The sequence below is a fragment of the Polyergus mexicanus genome, unplaced genomic scaffold (genome assembly GCF_030449975.1).
Source record: "Polyergus mexicanus isolate NDT 795.1 unplaced genomic scaffold, iyPolMexi1.0 SCAF_14, whole genome shotgun sequence".
NCBI lineage: Eukaryota > Metazoa > Arthropoda > Insecta > Hymenoptera > Formicidae > Polyergus > Polyergus mexicanus.
The window spans coordinates 5,323,261-5,343,689 of record NW_027223334.1 but is presented as its reverse complement, the minus strand read 5'-3'; the positions used below and the strand labels follow the sequence as shown (position 1 = coordinate 5,343,689).

Below are 20,429 nucleotides of genomic sequence, written 5' to 3'. Positions count from 1 at the left end.
ATTGAAGCGCGTATCGAGTGAACTTGCAGTCACGTGATTGCATTATGCATGTACGATTTGAAAACGTAACGTTCGCGCCGCGAACATCGCTCTTATCTGGGACACGGATTCCATCGGCGTGAATCTTTTTGCTGCGCCGCACTTGTCACGCGTACGTACATATATATATGTCATGTGTATATGTGTATACGATGAATGACATGTATTTACCGAGCAGTCCTTGGAACGATGTCGTGGCAACTGGGAGGACGTAAACAGCATCCACCGATGATCTCTCTTTCCGACGACGCGCGTGGTGACGGACGACGACCGGCGTGGAATTTTCGTAATGGCGTACCTTTGCACTAACCGATTAAATCGAGTACAACACTCGCGTTATCAATCGGCGTGTACGTCTCACTTCGTATACAACACTCGCGCGATAAATCCGCGGCACGGCGATCGAGAACGACGCGCACACAAATCGAGGAGACACCGACGTGACTTTCCGCGGCGAAGGTCGGAGCGCGACTGACTCGATGCGCGTCGCTCTCCCGCGCAGCCACCGACGATTCGTTGTGAAGTGCGCCGCACGCGATCTCGACCGACCCGAAATTGCGCGCGATAACCTGTCGATCTCTCACGCCTCACATCATTATTTTCCACGCGCGCCGACAAGTTAAACGTCTCCCACCTCTCTCTCTCTCTCTCTCTCTCTCTCTCTCTCTCTCTCTCTCTCTCTCTCTCTGTTATTTGCAATTTTATAATTTCGCGCGATTATCGTCTCATGAAGCCTCGCTCTCTATTAAAAACCACTTTAGCTTTCCAGCGCGATACACGCACTAATTGTGAGAACGATCTGAGACTATGGAATACATATACTTATATATATCTTGATACTTGACAATGGCTACTTCCGGATCGAATACATCGTCTCGTTTAGATCATACGTAGGAACTATAGACGTAGAAAATATAGACTGCGCGTAATCGAATAAATATTGCGCCAAAATTAAAAAAGGAAGGCAACGTTTCAGAAGTCTGTTTTTTGTCTTGAATTTCAAGACAAGATCAAGACAAGATTTTAAATTAATTATCAAGACAATACCAAAACAAATGATCAAGATTCTTGATCTTATGAAGAAGTCTTGGTTTTTAAAAAAAGTTATCTAATTGTTCCCGATCTCTGAACGGAGATTTTAATTAATATGGAAATAGGCGAGAAAGACAAAAAATTTTATTTATTGTTAGTAAATAAAAACATTTATAAATTTAAAAAATTTAAATTTAAAGAGTCTGCGCATCATTATCATTACACACTTTAATGTGACATAAAAATAGCGCAAATTAATTACTTTATATTACTTAATTTATAAAGTTTAATTTCAATACTTACGTTTAAAAATATATCTATCGCTTTTTGTTTTTCCGACAATATTTTATTTCTCGTTGCTTTTAATCCAAATAAATCTTCATATGCTTTTTTATGATCTTTCTCCAAATGTTTTTTTAATCCAGTAGTGTTACTATTTTTCATTTTTATTTCTTTAGCCACATTTTCTTTTTGACATAATAAACATACGCCGATTTTTTCATTGTTTCTTCTTTCATACTTAAAATAAGTTCTCTATGTACATTGTTTAACTGCACTTACTTCCGAACTTTCATTATCACTTTCGGAAATGTTTGCATGTTCAGCGGAAGAACTTGGTTTAGTTTTTAGACTGCGTCTGCACAATTGAGACGTGAGCATACGCAGTAAAGAACAAACGAAAATCGTGCTCGGCGCTTCGGATAACAGAAGAAATCGGATATACTTACTATTTTCTGTTTTTTATCAAGCTGACAAATAATTTATTGTTAGTGTTAAATAAAAGCTATGAATAAAAATCAAGGCAAGACAAGACAAGATATAAGATCTTTGATACAAAAATCCTCTCAAGACCAAGACAAGATTAAAATTTTCAAGACCAATACAATATTTTTGCGAATATTGTCTTGTCTTGGGTCTCGTGCAACCCTAGATGCGATGCATTTAATCTAGAAGCTATCTTTAAGTACGAAAGCGCACTCGTCATGCATGACGTCAAGTGTGTGTATATACAATAGGTATATAGTTTTAAATTCACGTAACGTATTTCTTTCGCGTATCGATATTATTCAACCGTCAACTTTTTGCGGTCTTGTGTACACGATGCGATTTGATATCTTCGATTGCGATCAGGTTTGCAATTTGCGACTTTATAATGTCGTGGGTAAACGATTCAGTTTAATCGTAAGAGTATCTCTTCTCTTCAAATTTTTTTAAACTTACATAGATTATGTATTCCGAGTGATAGAAATTGTATGTAATGTATTTGTTGCTTTCGTATAATTTTTTTCTATAATTACCTTTAGACCCAATGTAATTATAACGTGTGCATAACATTGCTATAATAAAATGCTTTAAAACAGAAAATAATGCAATAACAATTGTATAATGTATAAAAGTCTCTTACAACTAGGTAGATATATTTCAAGAGAAAAGAAAACACGTTTTATTTATGCAACACAAATTATTTCTCACTTTAAAATTTATAGCAATGTTGCTAAAATTATTAATATCAAATATTTTTATATATTAATTTGCATGTTTGTTGGAAGAAAGAAAAGTTCTATATCTCTCAAACGCGGTACAATATACATAGCAGTAGAGAATTTGGAATAGCATGTTTTAAATTGCGATAAATATCGATACTGTGTCAATTTACGTTTCCAAAAAGTAATGATTGATAATAATCTTTAGATGAAAACTTCGTCGCAATAATCCACGGTTTCGTACAGAACGTGAAACTTTAGCATATTTATTGAATTCGACGTATATTTTTTTAATCGCTACACGACAATCTGACTATTGAGAAACGAAATAAGTGTTGAACGTATCGCTTCACTCTTTAAGGGTCTCTATGCTTTCTAGGAATACGCGCTTATCTCATCTTCGCAGAAATCGCCGTATTCGAGAAGTAACATTATACGTCGTCGCATATTTAAATATCGTACGATTAGCAGTTGTTTTGTGCTGATCGTGTACTGCAAACAAAGATGAACGAGCTCGCGCGCCAAGAATTTCCCTCACTTTCTTTCCTCGGTCAAGGTTCTCTGGCAATACTTTTTCAAATAGCGTCTCAATTTATTTAGTAATCCTATCTCGATTACTGTGTGAGTTAGTTTAAACTTTCCTGCGGTTCTCTCTTGTGTATCTCATGTGTGAGACAATTGACATTAACCCTGCGCATTCTGCGTTAGATATTCATAGATATAGGCCTTACTGTACCTGTCAATCTTCTGGCTTCACACGATTATTTCTGATCTCCTGCCTTCATGCAACAAACACACCCAAAGTATGTAATTCGTTGCTTTATGGACGCAATTATCATTTCGCGAGAGAAACCGTTATAATTGTATGAAATGCCTCTTTGTTTTTCGCTTCCAACGCGAAAACGTATATTGAGCCTTGAATATTTCAGCTGCGACTAAACCCATTCGTAATGATCTCCTATCTACATTTATACGGTTCAGTAATGACGCGCACGTGTAAAATTATGATTATTATCAGATACCTTGTTATTACATTTTGAATTTTGATTTATGTAAACAATGCTATTGTTTCATGCCAAAATTGTTATGGGTATCATTTACGCCAATTATCGATGTGTGATGGCGGAATTAACCGAAGTGCATCCATTGAGCGAGAATTATCATTTGCAATCAAGATCAAATAATTGACGATAGATATGTATTTCTAATTTTAAATTCAAGTATTAATTAGCATTTTATTATACGAAGAATCGGCTTTATAATGTACTCTAATTTATATATAAACAATTTCTTTAAAATGCATTTCTCTCACACACACACACACATACATAATGCTAGTATTTATTGTTGATATATATTTTTTATTATTGTAATATATTCAATATATTGAGTTAATTATAATATATTATATATAGGATGTCCCCAATTTAAATGGCAAAACTTCAGGAGCGCGTAGGGGACCGAAAAACTAAGACAGAAAGTCCTTTAGAGGTTAGGTTTGCTCGTTTTTGCACCATTTTGGGGAAAATTACAAAAAAAGAAACAAAACAAGTTTTCGTTTTTTTACTTATTTATTTGCATTTTATTTATGTTATCATCTATTTAATGCAGATATTGTTCAAAATGTTGCCCTCTTGCAGCAATGCAAGCATTACATCTAGCACTGACCTTATTAATTGCAGCTAGATTGTTCTAGTGATATTTGGTGCACTGCATCTATGATTCGGTCTCTTAATTGCTCTTTTGAATTGATTGGCACCGTAAAGGATAACATCAAGTGTTTACATATGTGAGGAATCTTGAAGCAGAAAGTTTATTCAATTCCAATCAACTCAAGAGAGCAACTGACAATGAGAGATTGAATTTTTGCAATTTTCTCTAAAATGGAGCAAAAACGAGCAAACCTCTAAAGGACTTCTTGTCTTAGTTTTTCGGTCCCCTACACGCTCTTGAAGTTTTGCCATTTAAATTGGGGACATCCTGTATAATACATTATTATCATAAAATTAATTATATTTTTAATTATTTAATTAATTATAAATATATTTTATTACTCTTCTTATATACGTGTACGTGTACGTGAACAGGAAATGTCATACATATAACAAAGAGATTCTACGGTATGACAGAACGTATATTAAGACTCCTATTTAGACTCCATTATAAAGGACCGTCTATTGTGCCCTTTCGTGTATATGCCGTGAAACAAAGCACGACAAAGGGCAAAACGCGTATACCCCGGCGATAAAACAAATGATTTTCAAGTGCCTAAAAGGATCTGTTGCGCCTATACTATTGGCGATAAACGATAAATTTCGATCTAAGAAATAATAAAATTTGTACACAAATCGTACAAATAAATCATTTACAGACAATTATTATTATTAAACGTAAAACGCGTAGGAGAGAAATTTATATCGATGTTAAAAAAGTTATATGCAAAATTAGCGTTATACGCTTTAAACGAATCATTCGATTATTTTTTAATCATTTATGAATTATACGATAGAAAAGACTAATCGTAAATAGAGGACGAGATAAATTCTGTGGGATAAGGGGGATAGAGCGGATACTGTTAAACGAGAGAAGCGTTACCAATAATCGAAGAAAAGCTTTTATTACGAAATCCAATTTCTCGTGTACAGAAGATGTGTCAATCCGATATCGATCTGTGTAAAGAGAACTACGACGTGCCGCAGTGGATTATTTACAGAAAATTCCGAGGCGCAGTTGGTTAATTGTACCATTGTTGCGATTAATATCTAATGGTCGTTTGATAGAAAAGTTATCTAATGCTCTCGAGCGAACGTGACGAAATATGTACTTGATGTAACGATTAACTCGATGTCTCGATTAATAAATAATCGCAGCATTCGTTAAATAAGAACTGTCCTCTTCCCGGCATTTTAATGACGCGCGGATTCGTTTCTCATAACGGAGACAAATAAAATATGAGCTGCGCATCGAGTTCTCGACCATAAGACATATCGCGCTACAAGACACGCGATCCCCCATTCTCTCTCTTTCTCGCACTCGTATTATTCTGATTTCCTTTGCATCTCGTGCGGCACGTGCGAGTTTTCGTGATGCATGAGCGATGAATATGCAAGGCGTGAGCGATGAGGCAACGGCGGCGATAGAGATGACGGTATAAGGATGCTGACGATGACGATGATAATGATAATGATGAGAAAAGTGACGATAAGAAAAGTGCGGGCCACGATATCGTATAGGCCGCGGTCTCATATCCGTTCGTTACTGTTGAACGTGCAGATGTTCCGCAAAGTTTGACGTCTCAACGAGAGGAAAATATGCGGCAAGGTGTGTGATCCTGTTCGCTCTCTCTTTCTCTCGCTTTTCGTCCTCTTTTCCGCCCAAGTTACGATGCAGGTGCTGTGCGAGAAAAGAAAAGGGATTAACACGTGAAACAACACGTGATAACATAGTAATAATAAACTAGAGTTAATGATAAGTCGATGATAGTCGAGGAGAATAGCTCTCGTCGATTTTTCTTCGATAGACACTAGCAGACGATGATCTGGCTGGTACGCGATTAGTTTGAATAATTAGTTCGCCTATGGCCTATAACATGCCTGTGACACTAGATTAGATAATTTTTAGTTCGTCGAATGCGATGTTTTTCTTTTTTTTTAGTGTCCGTTGCTTTTCTTACTTGCTGGCTTTGACATACCGTTCATGATGTATTTCGCGCTCTTTAGCGCGGGATTGCCTCTGATGCGGATTGTAACTCGCAATATCAAAACTAGATTAGCTAAAAATTAAGTTAAAAAATTTAAAATTAATAGAAGCCAACTTTTGCCAGGCAACGAAAAAAGTTGGCAATCCAAAAATTCTATTGTTCCTTATATTTTTTCAAAACCGTATGATAAAATGTTCGGTTTCGAAAAATGAAAATGTCTCGATAAAAAAACAAATTGCAAATTTTTGTTTGAAAGAATTTAAAACGTCGGATTTATGAAAAAATAAATTTTGCTATGTAACCTGAAAAATAAAAACAATCAAATTACGCACACAAAATATTTTACATACTTTCGGCGGGCGCCGGTGCGCTTTCCGCTGGAGTTGCAGATGTCGCTGCAGGCGCAGCGGCGGATGCGGCTTCTTCGGTGGGTGCGACTGGTGCACCTTCTGCACCTGGAGCTCCGGCAGGAGCAGTTCCTTCGGCTGAGGGAGTTTCTTCCGTTGGCGGAGCCGCAGGAGTTCCTTCCGATATTGCTGGTGTTGCACCTACGCAATTGTTTTTTTTTTTTTACATTACGAAAGATGCTAAAAATTCTATTATAGTATATAACAGATCAATCACGATCCCTTTTTACGACACATTTTTTTACATTTAGAAAACCAAAAACCAACATGATTGAAATTGACAATAATTGATTGACATCAATATTGTAACTGTTGCATTGATAAAAGCTTCTTCTTCTTCTTCTCTGATACGTCTGGGAGACTTTCCGAAAGGAATTGTCTATACATCATTAACTAGGTATAGGTATTAGATAGGTTAATATATGATAAACTAATATAGTTATTGGATAGGATAATATATGATAAACCAATATAGGCATTATATAGGATAATGTGTGAAAACATCTTTTTGAGTCATATGGGACTCGAGCGGAATCGAAGAACCTGGAAGCTTTCGATTACCAGCCTGCGACTCTACGCCCGGCGCCACGTATCGCCTTAATTGATAAAAGCTATTTTAATATCATTGACTAACAAAATATTGGCTTGACTTATTATTAATCAGCATAAAATAACGATATCATAAATTTATATTGAAAAGTCTTCACACATCGATTATTCGATTTAAAATTTTACTTTTGTTATAAAAAATATATTTATATCAGTATACGGTGTTCGCACAGCTAAAGATTTAATATAATATACAATATACAATATATAATTTGGATTTATTTTATATTTTTTTGAAAATTTAATATAATTTTGTGAATAATAGGACTGATATTTTTTATTAATATAAAAGAAAAGAGAAGATGAAATTAACCTTCCACTGGTGTTCCCTCTACGGGTGCACCCTCGGCAGGAGCAGTAACGGGTGCAGAACCTTCGGCTGGAGGTGCTCCTTCAACCGGTGCGCCTTCCGCAGGAGCAACAAGTGCGGTTCCTTCGGCCGGAAGTGCAGCTCCTTCCGCCGGTGGCGCAACACCTTCCGCAGATGGTGCAGCACCTTCTGCTGGGGCTTCTGGTGGCGCATCTTCTACAAATATGTTAAATAATTAGTATTTGTTCGAAAAATGTAAAATTAAAAAAATCATAAAAAGAAGAGACACTGCGCATGCATTCTATCAAATTTTGAAAAGAAATTGATTAAAGGGAAATTAATCAAAATTAATTAAAGTTATTGATCAAAAAATTAAGAAAAACTGATCTGGAATACCATCTATAGTTTATTATGTAGCTTAAGATTTCGTTTCACTATTAAAGTTTCAATTCTTTCAAAAAAAAATGGAACAAATTTCGCGAAAAATCACTCGTGTGTATTCAAAATTGTTTCAAGCTATATTTACCAGCAGGTGCTGGCGCAGCACCTTCCGCCAATGGGACACCTTCTGCGGGAGAAGCTGCTGGAGCACCTTCGACTGGAGGTGCCGGTGAGGGTGCTGATGACGGCGTGGGAGCGGGTTCCGCTGGCGGGGCCGGAACTGGAGACGGGGCTGGCGCTGGTTCTGGCGTCGGTGTCGGTTCCGGTGGCGTTGGTTCCGTCACAGGAGCTTCAGCTTGTTCGCCTTCCTATACATCAAACATGCATTAACGCAAAATGCATTTATTATCCGGCAGCAAAGACTTGTAATATTGTGATAAATTGAAATATGTATAAAAGGAAGAGACTAAGGAAACGTGTTTCAAAAAATCGAGGAGAATTATACTCTTTGACTCGACCATTGAAATTTTTCGTAAATAAAGACAATTACATGAAGATGAATAAAATGACATTCCAAATATATTTTATTAGAGTTTAATGCGCGATTGGCAACAGAAATGCATCTGTTTCGTCATGGGATTTGTCACGAAAAGTGCTTCCGCGTAGATAAAACACAATTGCGCGAACCGCCGCCGACACATGTATTAAATTGTATGATTAACGGTCAGCGCGCACGTTTCGCAAATATACTCGCATTAAACCGCCGTTTATAGATACGTCATTTGTCCCGTTGTCGATAATAATGCTTTATGCAATGTCCATGAGCTTACGACGTAACGCGCCCCTCGCTTTCTCCGAGTCTCGTTGACGGCATTTTGCGCCATAAATCATCGCAGCCATTATGATCGCGTATATTGTCAAGATAATTAAACAATGTGCGCGACATCCAATTATAAATACGGTCGAATGCGTGTCGAACAGAGGTCGCAGGATAGATTTACGCCAGCAGCGTATGGAAAACGATCGATGAATCGCGAAATAAACATGGAGATTGAAAATTGATCGCATGTAACACGCGATTGAATGGAAAAGGTTCAATATTTGTTTCGGGTTGATATAATACGGCTTTGTCGAAAGTGCCGTTTAATTGGATACATCAACGTCCATTATCGAGACGCAAATTGGCGCGATAATAAACACACGTGAAAAAAATTGCGGTATGATCGTAAGCGTTGAATAAATATATATAAAAAAAAAAAATTTAAAGTTTAATTTATATCCCAATAAAAAATGTGACAAATATGTCATTTTTCATTGTCGGATAGAAATGAGAAGGCAAAGACAGAATTAGTTGTCGGATTTTTTTCCTAGAAAGTAGTGAAATGTAATATAATTGAATAAAATATTGAAATACTAAATTGAAAGCTAGTTGTCAATTGAAAATTATCGCCGATACACATTTCATTTTGAATACTAGTCGACACAAAGACTTCTCGAAAGTGGAGAGAAATAAACGGATTCGTAAATCAATTAAGTAGATTAAAATTGTCAAAGCACATAACAGCATGTGTATCATAGCGAACGTGATGAAGCTGTGTCGAAAGCGTCACTCAATAGCGAATGGTTATTAAGCGAAATCCGGTTAGTGACATACCTACCGTATATTTCTAGATATTAGCTTCTCTCTATACAAATTAAAGAGCTTTCGGCATTATTCTTATCGATCAATGCTGTAATAATAAATTTCAGCACAAATTTTTTGCTAACATGATATACTATTAACGTATTCTGATATTTTTTATAATTAAAAATTATCAAGACTCAAAATATATGGCAAGAAAATACCAGACGTTGAACATTTTTAATTAAACCATATTATACTATTGCCTTAAATTGCATCAGAGACATTTAATTAGCTAAAAATTTTAAAAATATATATATTTTTTTTAAATTAAGCTGAAATAAAAGACCTTTTTTCATAATTATATCATTAAAAAAAAGTTAGTCAATTTTTCTACTACATTATAAAAAAACATTGCATATACAATAATTTTGTTATACGTTAAATCGTCAAAGGTTAAGACAAGATTTCTTGCAAATGGCATATGAAAGGAATATAAAAAAAAAAAAAACATGGGGAAATGATCACACACAGAGATTTTGAATATCGTTAAATATTTTGCTTTACAATAAACCTTAAGTAATATATTTCCCCCCCGTTATTCTCTTTACAATTAGATCCTGCTTGTCTCATTCGGTTTATAGAAAGACAAATTTTTTATATTTTTTTTTAAATATATATCTTGCACGCAACAAGAGGTCTACAGCAATTTACAAGATCTATTTAAAAAAAAAAAAAAAATAGATACATCACATCTATAAAAAAGGTTTGATAGGGAATAGAACTATCGGATATTGAATGTCAATAGATTTTGATACAATCTAGGATGTAGCAATCATAACGGACAAGATAGACGGGCAAGATTTTTGCGTGCAACTCACAACAGTAAGACATATTAAATTAATGAATCGATAGTTAAAAAATATAAGAGGAAGTTTATTGGAGTTCCTGCATCGAGCGGTTATTGACGATGACGGGCAGATGATCCTGCGTGTATCTCGCGGGAGCATTTTCAATTGTCTCATGCTTCCACCGGTGTCGGTGGCGCCGCTTCTTCCTCCTTTACCTTCTTTTCGTCGCCCTTCTTCGACCAGTCGGGTTTCTTCTGCAAAATCGAGGAAATGTTGCGATCAAATACATGGAAATCTCGTTACGGATGTTCGAGATTAGATTCGCACACTGGTTAGCAGTGTCGGGGTGAACGTTCGCAAAGCAGGGTCGACGGTGCTGGGGGTTGAAAAAGTTTCGAAAAGGGGCTATTTAGTCGGAAGGATTGTATTTGCGAAAAATTTACGAGAATTATTTGGCATCGCCCATACATTGTCCAATGGCGAATTTTTGTGCCAACTTTCAGGATCGCCAATCTCGCGTATCCTTTATTACCGTAAAAATTCTCTCGACGTTTTCGTAAACGTCGTCTGGCACTGCGCTGTGTCTGGGGTATCTACAAAGCCGTGCTGATTGTTAATAAAAATGAAAAGAAACGGCGAAACAAGCTGTACTAGCCTTCGAAATAAAATGAATAAAAAAAAAAAACATCGGAATGGTAAAACTAAGACAATGGCTTGCAGCATCGTTGCAAATTTTCAGGGACAAAATGCGTCTAAACACATGGTGAGGAAATCACAAATACAAAAAGTAATGAAGAAACAAAATATTGAAGAGTAATTTGCATTAAATGCTGCATAACTACGAACAGCTAAGAACAAAGAAAGCTTTTTTCGTATCCTACTCCTCCATTCTTCCACTTTCATATACACGCACATATAATCCATTCGTTTTCCTATCTACTCCCATCTATCACACATCATTCTTTTCCACGCATGCATATCGAGCTACAAGTTGGCTGTTAAAGTTTTACCTTATCTTTTGACGCGTTCTGCGAACATAATGCAAGAGCAACATTATTAGTCAACGGATAAGACATGGACATCGATTAAGGATTTAATGTACACATTATATTTAAATATTGTTTAATAAATAACGCATCGTTCGTGGCTTACATCGTAAACCATGATCGACATTGTAATCGACGCACGCATATTGATCGTTGCGAAAATATTTTTAAATTATTCATTTATCGCAAATTCGGAAAATATAATGGAAGACATTTTTCTTTTTAATATGTCAAAATGCGTACACGATTGTGAACAAACAAAGACGGAACAAAAATTTCTACACATTTACAGCCTGGAAGCATGGCAGCCGAATGATAAGGCAAGCTGCGAAAGAGCTTCAATTGCGTAATCAAAACGAAACTTTATTTTCAAAGAGTGCGAGATATTTCAGTTTCTTTCCTTTTCAGGCGAGCTGGTATTTCTCTTTCTATTTACTTTTTCTCTAACGTTTTTCGCGTAAAACGCGGCAATTTGCCGGATGAAGGATTTTGCGTGAGAAAGTGCGCGGCAATTAACACGTGTGAACAGAAGATAAACGAGGCGAGTGTGCGGAAAAACGGAAGGCAACAGTATAATTAGATGGTAAAGAGTAGAAAAACGCGAATGTATGTGGCCAGGCATGTATGTGTGAGTAAAGCGCTTTTGCCATTATGTACGAAATAAAAGTGAAGAACTGTCAGCTTCAAATATACTTCACAAGCCATTCTCACCTTTTTTCCACCACCCTCCTAATCTTATATTTTATCTATTTTGTGCTGGATTACGCTATCGCGAAAGTTTTTACGTAATTATATAGTAGACGGAAAGATTACAAAAAACACGAAGATTAAAAAAAGAATACCAAAAACAAATTAGGCAGTAATCGCCGCGATATGTCGGAGAAAAAGAGCGAGATAAAGGAAATTAAACGATGTTTCAGAGAAAGGCGAATTAGTGAAGTTTTACGAGAGGAGAAAGAGAGAGAGAGAGAGAGAGAGAGAGAGAAATGGTACGATTTTCGATAACCCCTGACCTTCTTCCTTATCGAATATTTAAAATACGCGCTCGCGTAACATCGTCGTAAAAGAATTTCTCTTATCACGTGACAAGAAAATACGAGCACGCTGGAACGAAAATCATATCTGATTTTGTATAATATATATATATATATATGTATGTATGGCAAAGAATGCTATGATCGCGTTAACATTCTCATATGCAGCATCGCATTTCCATTACGTAGAACGAAAAGAATCGAGAATTAGGTCAGTTTGAGTTATCGAACTTCACATCCAATGGATGCAAAGACAAAAGGGAGGAAAAATCAAAATCAAGAACGATCTGTCGCAGTGAGAAATTTCACAGATGGAAAGAAAATAAACCGTAAAAATAAGGAAAAAAATATAGAAAACGAGAGAGAGAGAGAGAGAGATGAAAAATTTATCGATAAAACATGTCGTGACGAAAGAATTGGACATACGAGGAAAACATTCTGACTTATTCACATGCGCTTTCTTGGATCGTTTGTTGTCATAACTCATTGTTTTTATTTATATATAATAATTGTACGTGAATATATGTATATTGACGCAGAATCTCTCAGCTACATCGCTCGTTTTGACCGTCTAGTCCGTAAGTGGAATATAACTCCTAAGATTGTTCGTGCAATTTTCGGTCCTCGCTCGTTAATTTGTTCCGCGGCGCTAACGAACTAGATTGCCAACAATACAAACGAACGTGATGACGAAAACGCGCTGGTGAACACGCGAGACCTCGATAGAAACGGTATCAAAAGTGTGTTTTACGCGTTTTGATTTTTTTTTTTTTCCCCCTTTTCTCCCGCGCGGTTATTTTCGCGCGCGCGCGAGATATCTTCTCGTATGTGTGCATGTGTGAAGAAGTTTAATTTTTTCGTTCGTTCTGTTCGATTCTTTTTCCTTTTCTTTCTTTGTAATAACAATCTGCGCTTTATTGAGATTTCGCACTCAAACTGGTTTACTTTCTTATATCAAATCTATTTCTTGGTCTGCCACTCTGCCTTCTCGGACTTCTTGGGCTGTGAAGAACAACACAAATTGCCTAGTCAACTATACTACCACACTACCACTACTATACATATACGAGAAAGGATTTACAGATTGGTCCTTTTGAGGAGATCACGTTTGCATGACGAGAAAAATACTCGTCTATACATCAATATTTTTCTTGTTTCTTTTTTTTCTTTTTTTTTTCCATTTGAACTATCGCAGTCATCGATCATCATGATTATACATTTTGTGATTAATCAATTCGCATAAATTTGATGGCTTTGAAATGACAACTCTCATATATATTCAATGGAAAGTATCGCGGTTCGATGAACCGATTAATTGCCACGCGATTATGTATCCATTGTCCGAGATTTTCGGGAAATTTAGCTTTCAAATTAACCGATATAAAATAATGCTCCGGGGAAATATATCGTGATAAATGTTCCACGGCAATAATATCGAAATGCAAACAAGATCATGTATAATGCGGATCTCCTAAATTGGACAATGAACAAAAAATTACTAATACGAAGAAAACCTGCCAATTGGGTTTTGTACACAAAAAGAAAACCAGGGTTACAAAAACTGTTTTTTTTTTGTTTATTTAAAACACCTGTTATACTACACGCCTACCCGTCGTACGGCTGTAAAAAGTAGCGTCTCTTGCAAAATTCAAAAACGTCGATGTGAATTTATCAATTAAATCTGCAGAAATACAAGATGGAATATACAAATACAAGATAAAAATTGAAGCGTACATTTCAAAAAAAAAAAATATATATATATATAAGTGCAAAAAGAAACTTCCAGCTTGTACCTCTGTGTTCATAATTTATTTTTGATAAATTTATAGAAGGCTTGGAAGAAATCTTTGACGGGCAGGGGAAAAATAAACCGATTCAACAAAAAAATATAATTCACGTCTCCAAGACGCGAAAATTCTATTGAAAACGGTTGCCCTTACCTCCTTGTCTTCTTCCTCCAAGGTGAATTCCTTCTTCTTGACTTGCTTCAGTTGATTACGGAAATTAAATTCAGCGGCTTTCTTCTGGAGCTTGGCGAACTTGTTTTCGTACTTAGACACCTTCTTCAGGGTCGGTTTCATGCTATAGTGAAATGTAGAAATCAATAAAATCTTATGGTATACAATAAAATATATTCGCGAGTCTCGATAATTTTAACAAGAAAATGTATTGATAAAATAACTCTTATCTTTTTTATTATATAAGATATAAAAAAGAGGCGTTACTTACAATTTACCTCGGAGATCGTTGACCTGGCTGTTCAAGTCCGCGATCTGCACGTATCGAATACTTTTATTAACATCTCTATTATATTCGACATTGCGATATAATTTATTCATGCGTATTTAGTAATGTATTTTTTTTTTTTTAACATACGATATAAAGGAAGAGAGTTAACTATTTCGAATATCTACGCGAGGTGATATCTATTTGCAATGCGATAGTATTCGTGTTCGCAAAAATGTACTCTATATACAACAAATGAAAAATACTCAAGGTATCTAAACTTTTAGATTTACAAAGAATAGTTTTTCTCCGAAGCAGAAAGAAAGTTGTACAATAACGGTTCGTGTAAGCGATAAAAAAAAGCATTGTAGAGAAAAACGCGGATTAGTGGATTCGACGTGTGAACGACATGATAATCCAGCCACAAACGGTTAATTTAAAAAAAAAAAAAAAAAAAAAAACCCAACAGACGAGCAAATCAAATCATATTGGCATGCGTCCTGCGTGGCAAAAGCAGGCAAGGGAGAAAGAGACAAGGGAATTTACACACGTTGAGCCGCAAGCGAGCAGATATTCAGCTAGCGAGCCACTCGACGAATCGAGATTGACGGTAAATTGGCTTGCGGATTAACTACAATAGCGGATGATGGTTCGGTAATAGAGGAGCAATTTCGTAATGAGAGAATGATAAGGGAAAAATGGGAGCCGGAAACCGCATAGAGAAAACAATAACAAGAAGACTATTGAGGGGGAGGAGAAGTGTTTACTCTCATGATACGACACATGTATTGGAAGATAAAATTTAATCGAAAAATAAAAAGCAGAATTATATTGGCAGAATTGTATTACCGACGAGAATTTACATGATATTTGCAAATAAAATAATTGTACGATGAAATAACTTCTTATCACGTTTTAGTTAAAATTATTGCGATTGAAATATCGCGGCTAATCACTTTATTCGGCAAAAAGAAAAAAGAAAGGAAGAAAGAATACACGATATTTATGAGATTGCGATTTTATAGCGATAGTAAAAAGTTTCGTAGACTATTATAGTCATAAAGGTTCGATTTTTATATCTGACGGAAAATATATAATAAATATATATTGACCTGTTACAATATCCTGTGGAAACAGTTCAACAGGATTGGGTGAATATCTATAGAATCCGTCGCAGAAACTCATGCAAGACATAGAGAAATCGTCGGATTTGTTGCATTACATATGCAGAATCCCCAAACAGATTAAATGTAAATGCAATTTCCAGTTGACTCGTATCACCGTAGCCGCCATCGTATAAAATCTTCATTTCTGAAAACACTTTTACCGCTTTTACGAATAATATTGATTATTCTACTTTTCTCGAACAGCTTTCTCAGGAACAATGTTTTATTCTAAAGCTACTTGTCGGATTCTCTCCCTTTCTTCTTAAGAATCGTTTGAGTATTTTTTTCGTATATCCTTTTTTTTTCTTCTTCTTCTCCTCGTGCAAGTTATACGTGAAAGGGAACGAGCGCGGGAACGACAAAAGAGAGAAAGAGAGAAAGAGAGAGAGAAAGAGAAGTGAGAGATTGGATACGATGGGGTGTGAATTTCATTTTGGCCAATCAGGGGACCGGCTGGTCACGATCAGCCGTTTTGTCCGCCATGGATGATGAGAAAAAAAATTACAAAATCCACTACAATCTGTTTTCTAGACTGCCAGAGCTCTGTTCCTCTCACTCGAAGCGTGAAACTATCTTCTGAAATCGATACTTGGTCGGTTTCATTGGCTATTCTATGGTTTGCTAACGATACGCTTTTGGTGTAATACGCTTCAATTATCCCATAATAACAATAACATTCATTTTCGAAGCAGCGAAGTGAACACATGGAAACTATTTAAAATGTAGAATAGTTATTGCGTAAATATATTTAAACGGAGAATAATTCAAAATTTGGCAAAATTGATTGTAGATTTATAGCAGGGTTTTGTCAAAACATTAATAAAACAAACATAATTTTCTTTTGAGAATCTTGTCGCGAAAGGAGAACAGAGTTCTGCCAAGACAAATCCGCTATTTACAGCCTAATTCAACACCATGGCAAGAGGACACTGACAGTCGGCGGTGCGTGCGAGTCGGTGCAAAATCAATTTCGCTTCGCTCTAAAGACATCGTAGACGCCTGTACGTGTTTCACTCTAACGTCTCTCTCATGAGTCGGAAATTTCGTAATACACATTTACTATCCACCTCACAAAGATCAATCGAATGGGCGTGGGCTGGATTCGATTAATCGAACAAAAAAGAAAAAAAAAAGAGACAAGAGGAAAGTTTTGTGGCCTGAAGATTTTCACAGCATGGCACTTCGGTCTCGTGATCATTTAATCCGTTTTCGAGCCAGTCCACCTTTGTGAGAGTTAAGAATGGAGAAGAAAAGAAAAACGCGATAGGAAGAGATAAACAACCAACTTGGGGCGTCTGTAGAGGTATACGATAATTGTTTTCCGAAGAAAATGATTTGCCGAGTATCTATGTATATATCCACTGTCAGCTGATGCTTTTCTCGATCCGGTCTTGTGGGTATCGCAAAACGATTATGTTTTTACGAACGAGTTTAAATAATCTATGATGTACTTTGGACACGCGATATATATAATTTTTTTCAATACTACGTTAATGATAAAAATCATGTTCTATATATCACGATTATATGAAAACTCGCGCAATTGTTTAAACGTTAAGAATTGTAAAATGAAAATATATGTGATTTGTATAAAATTGCTTGTTTTTCTTTCTTCGCGACAAATATGAAGTGCCATACTTCTTATCGCGCTGCTAGAGAAGTATCGACGTGATGCTATTCCGAAATTCCATTCACTCGATTGATTCATGGTGTCGATCGCAAATAAAGTTTATCGATTCTAATTATATTTAATTGTAAAGAAATTAATAGAAAAGTTAGAGCGATTATATAAGCGCTTATTTTACATATATACTTGGTGGGACATTTATATTGAGACACCTAAATATCTAAAAAATAAAGCAAGATAGAAAGAAATGTTTCAGACAAAAGTTGTTCGATTCTAAGGGGGTCAATCTTGTTTTCTTAAATGGAAATACCCCAATTCCTTTACATAAATCGATTCCTTGCAATATTCTGCATAAAAAGTTATAGGGGTATAATGGCCAAAAGTTTAATAGTTTACGAGATATTTTATACTTTATTTTATTACTTTACTTCGACATAATTTTACATAAACTATGAAATATGTCATAAAATTATTTATGTTGCAATAATGTTACCTCAATATTTTAAGCTCAAAAGATAAGAAACATGGTGTAAAGAAAATAAAACGAGATTGACATTGAATTCTCTAAAGCGCCTCCACCCAAGGTCAAACTAATGGCACGGTCAATCTTATGATCCCCTTAGAACCGAATAATTTTTGTCTGAAACATTTCTTTCTATCTTGCTTTATTTTTTAGATATTTAGATGTCTCAATATAAATATCCCACCATATATATATATACATATATTGTTAATTCGGCTGCAATCTCTAAATCCCTTTATTTTCATAAATTACTATTATTATACATTTTTTGACCTGAAAATCCATTTAAGCTATTCCGCACCGATATTAAATTGGTACTCCGATTGATAAGTTATAAGTATTTTTCCTTTTTTGGTAAATATATCACCTTACACCGATTTAATCGTGCAACTATATGAATTTCTAAGTCTTGTTTTGAAAAATATTATTTATTGAATGCGTGGACTGGGAAGGATTGGAGCCCTTCTCTCTGCACCCGTCCCAAAAAAATTCTAACCTAACCCAACTCAATTTTACTTTCAAAACTGAAAATAGATTTAGGTTAGGTTAGCATTTCTTTTAAGTAGAAGTGCAAGGAGAGGGGCGGAGCCCCTATCCCCCACGCGTAAATGATGTAAACAGCTATTCCCAATTAAAAAATAATTTTATTGTTCATAATTTAATTATTGCAACATATACATAAATTTTAATGTCAAACTTCAATTTGTTATATTTCCAAAACCAATGCCGTGTCCGCCACTTCATTCCTACGGGGAATTACTTAAAACACTCCCCCTTACGACATATCTAAGTGGCAATTGAATCAGTGAGGTGTGACCTTTTATTTATATTTAACCTTCTCTTTAAACACAATATAAATTAATTTGCATTTAAAAAAAATTTTGTAAAAAATTCTAAAATAAATCTGATTTATAGAAATGTTGAAAATATAAAAGCTGAAGAAAAAGAATAATTTGTATTAATTTACTATATTAATGTACTATATCAATTCACGTAAATATTACTTAATTATGCATTCAGTCTCTGAATATTACAAAACAAGAGAGAGAGAGAGAGAGAGAGACTGCTTGTTTGGCAACGATTAATTTACGTGGCATGATACATGATTCCGGCAATGGATATATCAGCAGAATACGAATCTATCGTTAATCACGTAAACCTCCGAAATATCAGGTAGTGATCGATCAAGTTCTCAATTACACAAAATTAATCAATACGATAATGAAGGTATTCACCCGGTTCATCAGTCCTGTTACCGTATCCAAGCGCTAATTAACCAACGTCCATTCTGCACATATATATCGCATATCTTAAACAGTTTATTAGTTAGAAAAGCCATGCATGCGCGGTAAAGCAAATTTATTCGTATTTGATAGAGATAACACATATTCGTGCTATGTGCAGAGTGTTAAAGAGATAACGAGGCAGAGTAAGCAAAAAAGAGAGAGAGAGAGAGAGAAACTGTATGTATAAAAAAAAGAAGAGAGACATGAAGCATAAGAAACGAAAGAAAAAAGATAAGAGGAAGACACCGTAAAAATCGCAAATCAATTTGCGTTTTGTTTTATTCTACTATAGTTTTTCTTTTTTTCTTCCATTTTTCTTTCTGATTTTGCACCGCGCATCTACGCACGTACGCACGCACACGCGCGCGCATAGTCTCAGGCACACAGTGTCAGTGTTTAGTCTCGTGTCTGAGACTAATTGTAAGGAGGATATTCTCTCGATGAGAACCCCGATGGGGGTAAATATGTTTTTCTTCGAGATTGCGTACTTTTTTTTTAGCAACAAAATCTATCACTGCGAAATCGTGCGCCCTTCTCGTTTCACGATCATTTTTCTCGGTGCGCGAAACGCAACGTTTACGATCTCAATTTGTGATCGTCAATTACGTGAATCTATATGCGGACGATTATGCTGCAAACTCGAGAAAGTATATGAAGGAGAGTACATAACAAAATCGGCGTCTTCTCTATATAAGCTTGCCCAGCCCTGACTCGAGAATAAAGCTTCTTTTTTATTTTCGTTGGCGAGTTAGTAGAAAGCTCAGAGAGATATAGTTGCGTTATGGTTAGATAATAGAAAGACAGTATAAACTTGTGATAAGACACGTTGTAAGAGAGAGAGAGAGAGAGAGAGAAAGAGAGAGCGAGTGGATACAGCGTGCATTTAGCCAGACAGTGATAATAGACGATAGAAAAATGAAATGCTGTATATAAATAAATTCACGGCACGTTACGCGATGAAAAAAGAGAGAGAGAAAGAGAGAGAGAGCGAAAGAAAAATAGGGTAAAAATATATGTGATCGGCGAAAAAAATGTTTTCCGTTGCGGCACTTCATATCCACGAGAAAAAAGAGAAATTCTTTTCGTT

At 35.7% G+C, this 20,429-nt stretch overlaps 3 protein-coding genes across 19 annotated transcripts in view; all 3 read right to left on the bottom strand.

Moving 5' to 3' along the window:
* The window catches only part of LOC138939615 (CD151 antigen), a 132,353-nt gene extending 131,800 nt beyond the window's left edge, over window positions 1-553 (bottom strand). For both annotated transcript variants that reach the window (XM_070307567.1, XM_070307566.1), the window contains exon 1: window positions 211-553. The gene's annotated coding sequence lies outside the window, so the exon portion shown is untranslated. The remainder of the gene's footprint in view (window positions 1-210) is intronic.
* A 4,600-nt stretch (window positions 554-5,153) lies between these two features.
* LOC138939257 (skin secretory protein xP2-like) lies at window positions 5,154-8,846 on the bottom strand. The gene is made up of 6 exons (XM_070306900.1): window positions 8,793-8,846; window positions 8,108-8,330; window positions 7,585-7,797; window positions 6,606-6,803; window positions 6,247-6,327; window positions 5,154-5,948 (listed from the first exon to the last, which is right to left on the bottom strand). Exons 1-6 carry the CDS (start codon window positions 8,844-8,846, stop codon window positions 5,935-5,937), a joined length of 783 nt encoding a protein of 260 aa, XP_070163001.1. The 3' UTR covers window positions 5,154-5,934.
* A 1,272-nt stretch (window positions 8,847-10,118) lies between these two features.
* The window catches only part of LOC138939473 (troponin I-like), a 28,441-nt gene continuing 18,130 nt past the window's right edge, over window positions 10,119-20,429 (bottom strand). For 7 of the 16 annotated variants that reach the window (XM_070307292.1, XM_070307291.1, XM_070307290.1 and 4 more), the window contains 4 exons: window positions 14,744-14,787; window positions 14,455-14,596; window positions 11,445-11,462; window positions 10,119-10,688 (listed from right to left, as the gene is read on the bottom strand). In XM_070307292.1, coding sequence (XP_070163393.1) covers window positions 10,605-10,688; window positions 11,445-11,462; window positions 14,455-14,596; window positions 14,744-14,787 — 288 coding nt within the window. In that variant the 3' untranslated portion in view covers window positions 10,119-10,604. Of the gene's footprint in view, window positions 10,689-11,444; window positions 11,463-13,407; window positions 13,517-14,454; window positions 14,597-14,743; window positions 14,788-20,429 lie in introns of those variants that run through there. The other 9 variants (XM_070307298.1, XM_070307301.1, XM_070307296.1 and 6 more) reach the window with 2 other exon arrangements.